The sequence below is a fragment of the Hemitrygon akajei genome, chromosome 14 (assembly GCF_048418815.1).
Source record: "Hemitrygon akajei chromosome 14, sHemAka1.3, whole genome shotgun sequence".
In the NCBI taxonomy this organism is placed as follows: Eukaryota; Metazoa; Chordata; class Chondrichthyes; order Myliobatiformes; family Dasyatidae; genus Hemitrygon; species Hemitrygon akajei.
Genome location: NC_133137.1, coordinates 20018786 through 20033781, shown reverse-complemented (window position 1 = coordinate 20033781; position 14996 = coordinate 20018786). Strand labels below are relative to the sequence as shown.

Genomic DNA, 14996 nt, shown 5'->3' with positions numbered 1-14996 from the left:
CTATTATCCACCACTGGTAAACCAAAAATTGCAGTAAAAGGATGCGGTTGAAAATTGATATTCAGAACTCTTGAAATAATACTGAAAATATCTTTCCAGTAATTTTGTAAACAAGGGCAAGACCAAAACATATGGGTCAATGAAGCAACATCAGAATGACATCTGTCACAGGTTGGGTTAACATGAGAGTAAAATCGAGCAAGTTTATCCTTAGACATATGAGCTCTATGTACAACCTTAAATTGTATTAGGCCATGTTTAGCACAAATAGAGGACGAATTGACTAATAGTAAAATTTTCTCCCACTGTTCAGTGGATATAAGACAATGAAGTTCTTCTTCCCATTCCTTCTTAATTTTCTCTGATACTTCTGGCTGTATTTTCATGATCATATTATAAATAACAGCTACTAAACCCTTTTGACAAGGATTCAGAGCTAAAATTCTTTCCGTAATGTCCAATGGACATAATTTCGGAAAAGACTGTAACTCATTATACAAAAAGTTTCTAACTTGCAAGTATCTAAAAAAATGGGTTTTAGGTAAATTATATTTATTAGATAGCTGTTCAAAGGACATAACACTATCATCCAAAAACAAATCACGAAAACATGTTATACCTTTTGTTTTCCATAAAGGAAAAGCTTGATCCATAAGAGAGGGCCGAAAAGAATAGTTAGATATTATAGGGCATGATAAAATAAATTTATTCAAACCAAAAAATTTACGAAATTGAAACCAAATTCGCAATGTATATTTGACTATAGGATTAGTTATTTGTTTATTCAGTTTAGATAAAGAAAAAGGAAGTGAAAGTCCTAAGATTGAAAACAATGAAAAGTCTTGTACAGATTTACATTCCAAATTTACCCATTGTGGGCAAGCAGCTGTAGTCAATTCTTGTGTCCAGAATATTAAATATCGTATATTAACTGCCCAATAGTAAAATCTCAAGTTTGGCGAAGCCAAACCACCCTCCTTCTTAGGCTTCTGTAAATATTTTTTACCTAGTCTAGGATTTTTATTCTGCCACAGATAAGAAGATATTTTGGAGTCAATAATATCGAAAAAAGATTTAGGAATAAAAATTGGTCATGCTTGAAATAAGTATAAGAATTTGGGTAATACCATCATCTTAATAGCATTAATTCTACCAACCAATGACAAAGATAGTGGAGACCACCTGATAGCAAGTTGCTTAATTTGGTCAATTAAGGGTAAAAAATTAACTTTAAATAAATCTTTATGTTTTTTAGTAATTTTAATACCTAAATAAGTAAAATAATCTGTAACAACTTTAAATGGTAAATGTTTATAAATTGCAACTTGCATATTTAATGGAAATAATTCACTCTTATTAAAATTCAATTTATAACCAGAAAAGTTACTAAACTGAGCAAGCAAGGACGAAATAGCAGGAATAGATCTTTCAGGGTCGGATATGTATAGTAACAAATCATCAACATATAATGATAACTTATACGTCCCCTCCCCACGAGTAATACCCAAAATATCAGGTGATTCACGAATGGCTATAGCCAAAGGTTCTAAAGTGATGTCAAATAGTAAAGGACTTAAAGGACAACCTTGCCTTGTACCACGGAATAACTGAAAAAAAGGAGATCTTTGATTATTGGTAAAAACGGAAGCCAAGGGTTTATAGTATATTAATTTAATCCATGATATAAATTTTGAACTAAAATTAAAATGCTGCATCGTATTAAATAAATATGGCCATTCAACTCTATCAAATGCTTTTTCAGCATCTAAAGAAATGACACATTCTGGTATTTTGGGTGAAGGAGTATAAATAATATTAATTAATTTTCTAATGTTAAAAGATGAATAGCGATTTTTAATAAATCCGGTCTGATCTTCAGAAATGATTCGAGGCAATATATTTTCTAGTCTAGTAGCCAAAATTTTACTAAAAATCTTAAAATCTGTATTCAGCAAGGATATAGGCCGATAGGATGCACATTCAATAGGGTCTTTATCTTTTTTAAGAATTAAAGAAATAGAAGCTTCATAAAAAGATTGTGGCAAGTAGTGTGAGCTGACAATGTATGTCAAACCATTTGACTGTGTTGTGGGACAGCTCCTTGTACTTGTGAGGAGATGTTTATCTATGAGTGTACCTTCATGGAAGTCATAGGAAATTTCTGGCATAGGGTGCCATTTGGCCTGTTTTGCATGTGCTAGTTGAAAATGAGCTACTTGTCTAATACCACCTTTAAACACTAGGTTCATAGCCCTAAACAACATAGCTCCGCAGATACTCCGCAGGAACTACTTTTTCAAATGTAATATGGGTTTCTGCCTCAACCCTTTCAGGTTGTGAGTTTGAATTGTGAATTTTTATTTGCCTTCTCTCTTTTAATCTTTCTAACAATTACTTTCTGTCTATACTCCAGGTATTTGGCTCCCCTACTGAGACGAATAATGCGTCCTCTTTATTCCATCTTGGTCACTCATAGTTTTATTCTCAATTAATTTTCCCCTCCACCTCCTTTGTTCCATCAAATTTCCCAGGTTATTCAATCTTTCCTCATTGTTGCTTTATTTTGCATTTTGGCACAAATCCTTGTTATTCTCCTCTGCATCCTCTTCATTGCAATCACATTTTCCCCAAGTTATGCTCAGTGTTCAATGTGTGGCCTAACTAGCATTGTACTGTACAGTATTCTTTGTCTTGGCTGATAAGGGAAAGCACCCCTTAAGCTTATTGTCTCTATTTAGGATCTGTGGCTGTACAGTTTAAGGTCTTTTTATTCCTTTATTTCACTCATGGTTTCCACTCCTGTTTGCTAGTCAATATCCCATGTTAGATTGTATGTGAACAGTGGTCTAGGTCCAACAGTACCATCTGCCCTGACCTCCTTTTGCTCAACTCCCTCCGTGACAGATGTGATACATGTCTCAATAATTCGTGAGAAATTTACTTTCCCTTTAAGGAAATAAAAGATCTTAGAAATATTTTAAGTCAGCAGTTACCTTTACTATAACTACTTGCCTTCTGTCTAATCAGAAGAATAAAGGTAGAATCAACTAAGAATACCTCCTGTTTATTTAAAGGGCTCATGAAGCAGTTACTGCACTTGGAGGTGAGGATTTGATACCATTTTATAGTTTATTGGAAGGCGGAAGAGATGGAGAATTGTTTAGGGTAATAACTTTTTTGGATTTTCCTTGATTTTTTTTGTCAGTTGAATTTTTAAATAACAATGAAAGTGACAGGAAGAATTATATAATCTGTCCACCACTTTTATTGTTACATCAAATAAGAATTATGCAGTTTGTTGTGATAACTCAATGCTGTATTCTGAAAAGTAATTTGTATTATTCATTTTCTGCATAAATCTTCATGTTTAAATGTATGCACACAAAGATGCTGGAAATCCAGAGTTACACACACAAAACTTACCAGTAAAAAGTACAACTCATGAGTCCTGCCGAAGCAGTGACTCTTTATTCCTTTCCATAGATGCTGCCTGATCTGCATTTCCAATTTTGTGCATTTTGTGTGTGCTACTCTGTAACTGTGGAAATTATTGTTTTATCCTTTTTTAGTTATATTGTTCTAAAAACCTAGTCCTTCTTTAACAAGATCTGTCAACGTAGTTCTGTACTGCTGTGTTTTTCAGATATATAATTCATTAAATGTGTTTGGAACTTAATGGCTATTTCCAAAGATCTGTCTTCATAACTGCTGATCATTTCTGCCTCTTTCATCGCATGCTTACAAGTGAACATGAAAACTGGTCACTTCACTAATACCATCCGTTTGGAATTAATCCAGAGGCTTATTGCATACAGAACATTACACTGATTGAAATAGAAATGATACCAAGTTAGAAACCGTGTCAAAGTTAGTGTACTTCACCACTCATTGCCCGTCTGTAGAACCCCTTTCCAGACAAAAAAAGAACATTTTAACTGGGTTCAGGGAAGTACATCTTGTATTCAAACACTTATTGCAGTATCCCTAAGTCATGTGAAAATGCAGTTGGGAATATTTTTGTGAATTCAGCTTCACTAGTTTCTGTATTGATTGTGTTTTGCATTTATTAGGAATTTTTTAAGAATAGCCATAGAACAGTGGAGCATAAAGCTGTGTACTCACTTCTGTAAGATTTTTTTTCTACCTCGACCTATGTCGTACCAATTTTCTTGAGAGGCCAGGGAGATGAACTGGTCACTTAGCCCAGGGAAGGCAGAGAGTGGTTGTAGATGCCGGTCTCTCTGACTGGGAACCTGTGACTAGTGGAATGCCTCAAGGATTGGTGTTGTTCATTTTTATCATCTATATCAGGGGTTCCCGAACTGGGGTCCACAGACCCCCTCAGTTAGTGGTGGGGATCCATGGCACAAAAAAAGGGTTGGGAACCCCTGAATATGAATTATTTAGATAATAATATGATAAACTAGATCAGCAAGCTTGCAGACGACACCAAGATTGGGGATGTAGCGGACAGTAAGAAAGTCTATCAGAGCTTGTAACATGAGCTGGGCCAACTGGGAAAGTGGGCTGAACAGTGGTGAATAAAATTTAATGAAGATAAGTGTGAAGTGCTGCACTTTGGCTGGATAACCAGGGTAAGACTTACATAGTGAATGGCAGGGCACTGACACGTGTGGTAAAACAGAGGGATCTGTGAATGCAGACTCATAATTCCTTGAAAGTGGCATTACATGTAGAGAACATTGTAAAGAGATATCTTGGCACATTGGCCTTCATATATCACGGCAGTGAGGACAGGAACTGTTGAAGTTGCATAAGACGTTGCTGAGTCCGAATTTGAGACTACTGTGCACAGTTCTGGTTATCAAATCAAGTCAAGTCACTTTTATTGTCATTTCGACCATAACTGCTGGTACAGTACATATTAAAAATGAGACAACGTTTTTTCAGGACCATGGTGTTACATGACACAGTACAAAAACTGACTGAACTACGCAAAAAACAACACAGCAAAAAAAACTACACTAGACTACAGACCTACCCAGGACTGCATACAGTGCACGAAACAGTGCAAGCATTACAATAAATAATAAACAGGACAATAGGGCAGTAAGGTGTCAGTCCAGGCTCTGGGTATTGAGGAGTCTGATAGCTTGGGGGAAGAAACTGTTACATAGTCTGATTGTGAGAGCCTGAATGCTTATCTACCTACAGGGAAGATATCAATGAGCTTGAAAGTGTGCAGAGAAAATTTACAAGGACATTGCTGGGACTTAAGGGCCGGAGTTCAAGAGATAGGTTGGAAAGCTACTCGCTGAAACGGAGGAGAATGAGGAGAAATCTTATAGTGTTATGCAAAGTTATGAGGGGTGTACATGGAGTGAATGCATGCAGGCGTTTTCCCCTCAGGTTGGGTGAGACAAGAACTTGAGATCTCGCAACTAGATAGTGGCAGAAGAGCAGACTGGATACAGTGCTTAGGGAATAGGGTTACTGATAGCAACAAATGATGATCGTTTTGCTCTACCTGATACAGGAAATTCTTGCTCATCCTCCACTCGATATCTGGCAGTGTAAACAGTTGAGAGGTCTTGGAGGTAGAGATGAGCTTCAGCTGCATAGATATGCAAAACTAATGCTGGGTTTTTGAATGATACTGCCGCTGATACCCTGTGCTCTTACACTGTAGATCGGCCTACTGTAATATTGCACTTTCAGAATATGTTGGTTTTAGAACTGTAAATGCAGAAAACGATTATAGAAACCTTTGATCTAAATAGCAGAATCACTAAATATATAAAAAAATACTTTTAAAGCCCAGTTTAAATGTTGGCACAGGAACAAATTTCTGCACCCAGCTCCGCAGCACTGTAGGTTCAATGAACAATGACCACCTCCCAGTTGAGAATTTGAAGACTTGTAACATTTACAGCATGCATCATAACAATAATAAGGGATGTAAGCAGGTTTGGAACATTGAGAACAGGAAAGAAAATGTCCGAACAACAGCACACACAAAATGCTGGTGGAACACAGCAGGCCAGGCAGCATCTATAGGGAGAAGTGCTGTCGATGTTTATAGATGCTGCCTGGCCTGCTGTGTTCCACCAGCATTTTGTGTGTGCTGTTGTTTGAATTTCCAGCATCTGCAGATTTCCTCGTGTTGCTCTAAGAAAATGTCCGGTTGGGATGTTGGAAATACAATATCTGATGCCAATCGGTTTTGCACTTTTGTCTTCATCATAATGATCGTTTTTGCTAGTTTATTAAAATACACAAGCCATGTAAAGTTTTATTCAGCAGTGCGTGATAAAATGCAATTCTACAGTCTTTCAGGTCAACAGGTATAAAACAACTGTCTACATTTAGAGGATTTGGTGTTAGTAATATTTCCTTTAATTCTGATCAATTAATATTTTGTGTTTTAATGTTCTATAAAGGAAATGGAGAACTATTTTTATTACTCACAATTGCGTTATCAGCATCTCTCCGCAATGGAGACCAGGGTGGTCTCAACTCATATTCCACTGCAGGAAGTTCCATTTGTGATGAGGGCACTGGGATTCTATCCAACGGAGAAAGAGGTACAATATATATGGTCATATACATAAATGTTGCATACAGTTCTAACATGTTCATGTTAAGCTCCTTGAAACTGAAGGTTAAATCAAAGACTAGGCTGTCTTTTGTGGCAGCATGTGAATAGGATTAAAGCTGTGAAACTCTTGTGCAAAGAAGTGATGAAAAATGAAATCTGGGTTGGTTCCGCCCTGACGAAGGTTCTCGGCCCAAAAAATCGACTATTTATTCTTTTCCTATGGATGCACCTTGGCCTGCTGAGCTCCCCCAGCATTTTGTATGTGTTGCTTTGGTTCAACAAAGACCACTGATGTTTATGCCAGGGAAAAATAGAGAGAATGAAGTTAGAGGGGGTTCAGCAGAAATGCATGTGATGCTTATAGCTTGTGAATAGAAGTTGAGAATAAAAGAAAAGGTAGACCAGTTTATGGAAAAAGCAGAGCAGAACTAAGAGAGACAAAAACAGCTGATAAAAGACCTCACACTCCCAAAGCTGGCATTGTTAAAAATGACCCCTTACTTGGGATATTTCATTCTTGAAGGATCCTGACTCCCAGTTATGTTTGGACCAGATCCTGTATCTTTTCAGCAGAGAAACTCCAGCATGTTAATAATAACTTTTATTTTTTATGTGCAGATAGAGGACATGCTGAATGAGGTGAAGTTCAGTAAATACGTGGATACAGGAAAATATGTTACAGATATTGATTTAGGTGAATTTATTAAACTATATTTAAACCATCGACCAGCTTTTGGTATATCAGCTTCTGAGCTACAGCATACATTGGATGTTCTTGGTTATAAAAATGAGAATGGAGAAAAATCAATTGCCTTAGGAGAATTACTACAGCTTTTGCAAACTAGAGGTGAGCCAAGCTAGAAATACTTATTAAAATGTTCTTGAAATTCAAATTAAAATATGTAAATATGGATGTATACAGAAATAAATCTGTAGAGTACAAGGTAGCATGTAAATCCATATGGTAATGTCATTACTCTCACTTCCCTTCTTACTTGCTTCCAACCTCTTCGAGGCTTAAACAAAGATTCATTTAGTTGCTTGATAGGAGCCTATAGCTCATCTGAGTAGCCATTTGTTCACATACATATTTTAAAGGTATGTGTTGGGGGGATATTCACAGAATCACAGAAAATACAACTGTGCAAAACTTTATATAGCTGGCTGCTGGTGTACTGGCATCCGCACCAGACTTGTGGGTGAGTGGTCCCAGGTTTGAATCCAGCCGGCTCCTTGCACGCTTTCCATCCGTGCTGGGTGGAGCATCGAGCTGGCAACTTGGCTTCATAAAAAAACAGACAGAAATGCTAAAGAAACGGCAAGGTTGCCACCCGATGCGCCACACAGCATGGAAAGGAACAACGACAATTTCATAGTGGAGTATAATCATGTCCTTACAAAACATCCACCCAATTTTATGGGTAGGAAATTTGCATTGATGCAGATATCAAGCACTGCATCAAACCCAGCTTTAAATTGAGTAATCCTGAAAGTGTGAGGGAATCCATATGGATTACAAATGTTTTCTCACCAGTGAATTAACAATGATTTGTGTGGATGATTAATGCTAATCCAATAGGTCATGCCGTTTATGAGCATAATGTTTCTTACTGAGGATACAGCAAATTACTTCTTTCTCCATAATGATGGAAGGGAAAGAGTTTGCTGGCTTTGTGCAGAACTGACAGAAATGAAAATGGGTGTCTTCACATAAAAAGAGCAAAAATAACTTGCAAAAAAAAGACTAAAATTTTGGCAAAACAATTATTGTTAGTCTTTGTTTAGATGTGTAATGTAAGCAATTGTCTCTTACGTTATGAGTTTTATAGATTCAACTCATTTGTAAATGCTTGACACTAAGAAAATGAGTAGAAATGATCTAATTCTTTAAAAGTCAACAATAATTATAATTGTCAAGGACCCCGCAAATGAATGGAATCCTAATTCCTCAAATTAACAGTTTAATTTGTTCAAAGAGCAGAGGTGGAAATTTTCTTGCTTTGATTTGCTTTGCTTCTGGCAAAAAAATAATATATCCAACCTGAGAATAAAATTTGATTGGATAAAGGAAGGAACTTATTTCTGGCACCAGAGAATGTGGGCAAGATACTAGTCAAATACTTTGCATTGGTTTTCACCAAGGAGAAGTGTGTGGAGAATAGTGAGGTCAGTGTGGGCTCTGCTAATAATCTGGGACTCATCGAGATCAACAAGAAGTGGTGTTTGTTAGGTTTCTTGAAGAACATTACGGTTTATAAATCTTCAGGCCGACTCTGAGTTATTCCAGACGAAACAGAGCAGATTGTTGGGCCTTGATGAGATCTTTCCAGTCACAGCCAGCGTCCCAGAGAGGAACCAGTGTTGTTCCTTTCTTTCCAGGAAATTATAGGCTAGTGAGCCTCACATCAATCAGATGACGCTGTTGGAAAGGGTTCAAAATTTGTCTTGCTCTAGAAGACAGAGGGAACGGTGGACAGGTATAGTCCTGGCTGGAGGTTCGTGACGAGTGGTGTTCCACTGGGTCTGCTGTTTATGATATAAATAAACGACTTGGACAGGAATATAGATGGGCTGATTAGTAAGTTTGCAAGTGACACAGAAATTGTAGACACTGAAGAAGGCTGTCAAAGATTATTTTGCAGATATGGGTGGAGAAATGGCAGATGGAGTTTAATCATGAGGCATTGCACTTTGAGAGGTCAAACGTAAGGGGAAAGTTTACATATAAACGGCCGGACTCTTAGGAACATTGATGTATGGAGCTGTCTTGAGATCCAGCTCCATAGGTCCCTGAAAGTAGAAAGGCAGGTAGGTAGGGTAGTAGAGGAGGCCAATGGTCTTCAAGGCATTGAGCAGAAGAGTCAGGGAGCCATAATGTAGTTGTCTAAAGTATGCAGTTCCTGTTGCCCCAGTATAGGAAGGAGAACAGGTTCACCCCACATACTGTCTGGATTGGAGTATTAACTATGAGGAGAGTTTGGATTAACTTGGATTGTTTTCTCTGGAGTCTCAGAGTCCAAGGGAAGACTTAAGTAAAGTTTATAAGTTTATGAGAGGCATAAATAGGGTAGACAGTCAGAATCTTTTTCTCAGGCCAGAAATGTCAAATACTAGAGGAGATTGCTTTAAGATAAAAGGGGTAATGTTTGAAGGGGATGGTTTTTTTTACACAGGGTGTGTGGGTTTCTTGAAATTTCTGCCAGGGATGATGATGGAAGAAGACACATTCAAGGCACTCCAACTGGAGTGGAGAGATCTGGATCATGCGCCAGCAGATGGCTTAGTTTAGTATGGCATTAAGATCAGCACAGACATGGTGGGCTGAAGGGCCTGATTCTGTCTTGTACTGTTTTAGGTTCTATAGTGAGTCTGGGTGTTTTTTTGCCTTGCTTTCTAGGTGAATGCATGTCTGAGTATGAAATTGCAGAAACTCTCTCCATACTATTAGGTTTGAATCCAGAGGGAGGAAGTTCCGAATGCGAAGACTTTGATGCCAGAGGTACCAATTGTTTACATTTTTTTACATTTCTTTTCCCTAAATTCCCCAAATTGAAGTTCAAAGTTCAAAAGTTCATATGCAAGTTTACTATCAAAGTACATATATGACACCAAACACCACCCTGAGGTTGATTTTCTTGCTGGCATTCACAGTAAATACAAAAAATCACACAAGAATCAATGAAGAACCACACATGACGGTGATGACAGGCAACCAGTGTGCAAAAGTCAACAGGCTGTGCAAATACAAAAAGCAGGAAACAAAAGCAATAATAAATAGATAAGCAATAAATATCAAGTTGTAGAGTCTTTAAAAGTGAGTTCATTAATCAGTTCAGTGCAGGGGTGAGTGAGATTATCCCCTCTGGTTCAAGATCCTGATGGCTGAGAGATAATAATTGTTCCTGAACCTGGTGATACAGGACATGGGGCTCCTGTACCTCTTTCCTGATAGCAGCAATGAGAAGAGAGCATGACCTGGATGGTGGGGGTCTTTGATGATCTGATTTTGAGCCACAACGCTCTTTGTAAATGTGCTTAACTTTTGTCATTTTCCTTGTAAATTAGAAGCTGCTGCAAAACAACCAATTTACCAATTTTGTATATTCTAAGACAATAATGATAAATCCATTTCTGATTCTAATTGAGAGAAGTCAGTTCCAATATGCTGTGGATTTTTAATTCAATAAAATTTTAAATAGTAATGCAGTGAATGTTATCAGACAAGGAATTTAAAATGGAAAATAAATAGTTTGAAGAACTCAGTGAATGAGGGCGCCTCCATTTCAGGTTGAGACCCTGCATCAGGTCTGATTGAAAACGTCAGCCATCCCCTTTCTTCATAGACACTACTTGACCACTGAGATTCTGCTGCAGTTAATTTTTGTTTCATATTCCACAATCTGCAGGTTTTTGTATCTCTCAGGAACTTAAGATGTTTCAATTCCTAATCCAGATACCATGAATCCTGATTCTATGACCTTTCAAAGACTCTTTACAATTCATGTTCTTAATAGTATTTTTTTATTTGCACAGTTTGTCTTCTTTTGCATGGTTGTGCATGGTTGTTTGTCAATCTTCGTCTGTTTATGTGCAGCTTTTTGTAAAATTATTTTAATTAACTTTAATGAGTTTTTACAATGCAACAAAACAAAAAAACAAATAAAAGAGGTTTATACAGTGCAAAACAAACATATCAAAGTACAATTCATAACAATTAAGCAAAGCACCCATAGTAGAATCATGCAAAGTTAGTTACCACCCCACCCTCCCACTACCCAACTCCAAGCCAACCTTACGATATATAAAAGAGTTAATCAGAACTATATCACCACAGGGCTGTATTTATAAAAAGAAGGTATATATATATATAGCCTACTACCTAAACTATAATATGTTTACACATAAAAAACCCATAAATCTTAACCATAAGAAGCTGGAAGTAAGGGATTTAAATGCAAACGAAAAAAAGGGAGGGATGCACCCTTAATCTAAATGGGAATTATGAAAATATTCAAGAAAAGGTCCCCACACCTTTTGGAACTTTATCTCTGAATTAAGAAGTGAATAATGAATCTTTTCAAGGTCTAAGCAGGACGTAATATCTCTGAGCCATTGAGCATGAGTGGGTGGGGCAGCATCTCTCCACCTAAGAAGGACTGCACGTCTGTCCAAAAGAGAGGCGAAAGACAATGTACGATGCTTAGTTGAAGTTAAATGCATGTTGGCTTCTCCCGAAGCATTTTGTACCGAAAAGAGCAATTGGAGGGTTGCTTTTAGTAAAATTCTATTGTATTTCTTTTTCCCCTGTAAATGCCCACACGAAAATGAATGTCAAACTAGTACACTGCCTTGAAAACGTATTCAGACCCCACCTCTTTGTTCACATAAATGAGTATTACAACCAGGGATTTTGATCAATTTAACCGAGAATTTGTATTTGTGAATCACATGCTCCTTTTCTCACAGCAGAGCCCCCAAAAAAATTAAAAACACAAAAAGCATTAAAAACTAAAAAAATTCAAAAACTGAAATGTCTGTGGTTCAAAAGTATTCATCGCCCTTTGCTCAGTAGCTATTACAGTCAGTAGTCTTTTTTAGATAAGTCTCTATTTGCTTTGCAGAACTTGATGGAGCCTCTTTGTCCATTCCTCGTAAAGTTATTCAAGCTATGCCAGATTAGTTGGAGAGTAGTGGCGGACAGCAATCTTGCTGTCTTGCCAGAGGTGTTCGACCAGGTTAAGGTCAGGAGTCGGACATCAATTTTCTTCATTTGAAGCCACCCCGTGGTTGCTCCGGCAGTGTTCTTTGGGTCATTGCCCTGTTGAAAGATAAACTTCCTCCTCAGTTTAAGTTTTCAGATAGAGGCAAGCAGGTTTTTATCTAGGATCTCTCTGTATTTAGCAGCATTCATCTTCCCATCAGTCCTGATCAGACTTCCAGTGCCTGTTGCTGGAAAGAATCCCCATAGCATGATGGCGCCTCCACCATACTTGACAGTAGGGATGGTGTTACCTGGCTGACTTGCAATGTTAGCTTTGTGCCATATGTACCATTAATGTTGAGGCCAAAAAGTTCCACTTTAGTCTCATCTGACCACAAGACCTTCTTCCGTATCCTTACAGTATCTTCTGTGATGATTTGCAAAGTCTTTACGGGCAAGGATATGCTTTTTTTAGACAGGGCTTCTTCTTTGCCACTCTTACCTAAGTATTCTTTCTGTGCAAGGCCTTAGAGATTGTGGAGCCATGAACTTCATCTCCAGTTGCAGCCACTGACTTCTGCAGCTCCCTCAGTGTGACTGTTGGCTTCACAGCATCTTCTGTTACAAGTGTTATTCTTCTCCAATGACTAAGGTTAGAGGAGTGGCCTGACCTAGGCAGTGCAGCTGTAGTTTCATATGTTTTCCACTTTATCATGATGAACTACATTGAGTTCCAAGGTATGTTCAGTGCCTTTGAGGTGGACTTGTACCCTTCCCCAGATTTGACCTTCTCTATTATCATTTCCTGACTTGTCTTGAATGTTCTTTTGTCTTCATTTTGGTTTGGTCAGTTGAAAATCTACCATACAGTTGGACCTTGTAGAGAGAGGAGCTATTTACAGTATTCTTATGAATTCATTGAAAATTGGTGATCCTCTATTTTTCTACATCAACAAATTGAGAGGGTGAGTTGGTAGGGTAATATATTGCTACTGAGGAAAGTTAGTTCAGTAATTACAAAGGGAATGAATATACTTTCAGCCTTACAATTTTGGTTCTTAAATTTTAGTAAATCGTTGACAGGTTTTTGAATTTTTCTTTTGATTTGACGTGATGCATAATGTTTGTAGATTAGTTCAAAATCCCACTTCAATATAATTTAAATTTAGAAAATGAGACAGTAAAATGTGAAAGTAGTTGTGGGGGCTGAATATCTTTCAAGGCTCTGTAAATAGATTTTTAAGGAGCTTTATCGAATTAGTTAAATTCATTTTTCTTCTATTTGTTTCGATTTGACAGATACATCAAAATTGCTTGAACAGCAACTTCCCCAAGAGATCACAAGTGAGCTTTTTATATATGATATGCTAGGGTTTCCCCACAATTCATCTCCATCCCCTTGTGATGAGATGATAACCACACCAGAGCCTCCATTAATGTAAATACAGAATGAAATATGGAAAGAAAAATACAGTTAACATTTTCCTGTCAGAAGCATTCCCAATATTTTGTTTTTACTTCAGATTTTTAACATCTGCAGTTTTCTAATGTTCCCCAAGTGATATTTATTGTCTTTATGTTTAAAATAATTTTGTATTTCTTCTTTCATTTTAACTTTCAAGTATTTTTAAAAAAATGTTAACTAACTCCAGAGCTTGTTTGGGTATTTGTTAATCTACTGCTTCAATCTATGCAAATATATCGGATAGTTTTATAGACATATATACTTCTTGGGCCTTGTAATTTTTTTGTATGTCACGATTTTAGAAGTGAGATTATCTAAAAACTCTGAATATGAAGTGGTGAAGAAGACCCAAATGAATGACTGTAAAGGTACATAGGTTACCAATCTCATTGGTGTCTCCTTAAATAAATAACATAATACTTTGTAACTGCCTTATTTCTGAAAAATGTTGTTTTTCTTGTTCTATATGAAGGCTTGAGAAAAAGAGAATAAATCTTTGAATACTTTCTTATCTTATGAAAACTTGCATTCTAATTAATTATTTGTTCACTTAAAACTTGGAAATTGCACAAAACTATTTTCAACACTGTTATAGTTATAAATGCTTGAGGCTGAATTCCATCATCCACTACATCAGCTGAAGACTAGGGTCATGATTTAGAATGATCATTCATGTGAAAGGTTAACTGTTTCTCTCTCCACAGGTACTGCCCGACTTCCTGAGCACCTCCATCATTTCATGCTTGTACTTTACCTTTCTAGTATCGAAGACGTTCTGCTTTTATACTTCAGTGGAGCCGATGCTCTTTCATTATAACTTGTCTTGAAACAGCAGTCAGCAGGACATAAGTACATAGAACACATTACACCCAACTTCTATGCACAAACAGCATCTGAAAGCCAGTTCAGACACGACTTCAAGCAGTAGCATCCACTAATGTTGGAAATAGTGCCCGGACGCTTCCAAGTTATAGTCACCTTAATGTGACAAATGTTTTCCTATCAATGTGTGAGATCTCCATTTCCAAATGTAATGGTATAATTTGGGTCCTTTGGCTGTCGCTCATTACTTTTGCTTTTCATTCACAGTGCCTTATATCTTTGTTTGGGCTTTAAAGGGCCATCAATGATAAAGAGACGTCCAACAAGCCTCCTCAATATCCAGTTCAGCTTCCCTATACAATCACTCACCTAGCACTGGTCCTCACTCACCTGAGCATTTTCATTTGATTGTGTACTGTCTGTATGGTATTTACACACGCTCCTTGTGA

General features: G+C 37.3%; 1 protein-coding gene across 2 annotated transcripts in view; it reads left to right on the top strand.

Annotated features, from left to right (window-relative positions):
* cfap251 (cilia and flagella associated protein 251) overlaps positions 1-14232 on the top strand; it is a 71090-nt gene extending 56858 nt beyond the window's left edge. For both annotated transcript variants that reach the window (XM_073065572.1, XM_073065571.1), the window contains 5 exons: positions 3075-3165; positions 6402-6545; positions 7178-7406; positions 9957-10058; positions 13560-14232. In XM_073065572.1, coding sequence (XP_072921673.1) covers positions 3075-3165; positions 6402-6545; positions 7178-7406; positions 9957-10058; positions 13560-13702 — 709 coding nt within the window. In that variant the 3' untranslated portion in view covers positions 13703-14232. The remainder of the gene's footprint in view (positions 1-3074; positions 3166-6401; positions 6546-7177; positions 7407-9956; positions 10059-13559) is intronic.
* The last annotated feature ends 764 nt before the right edge of the window (positions 14233-14996 follow it).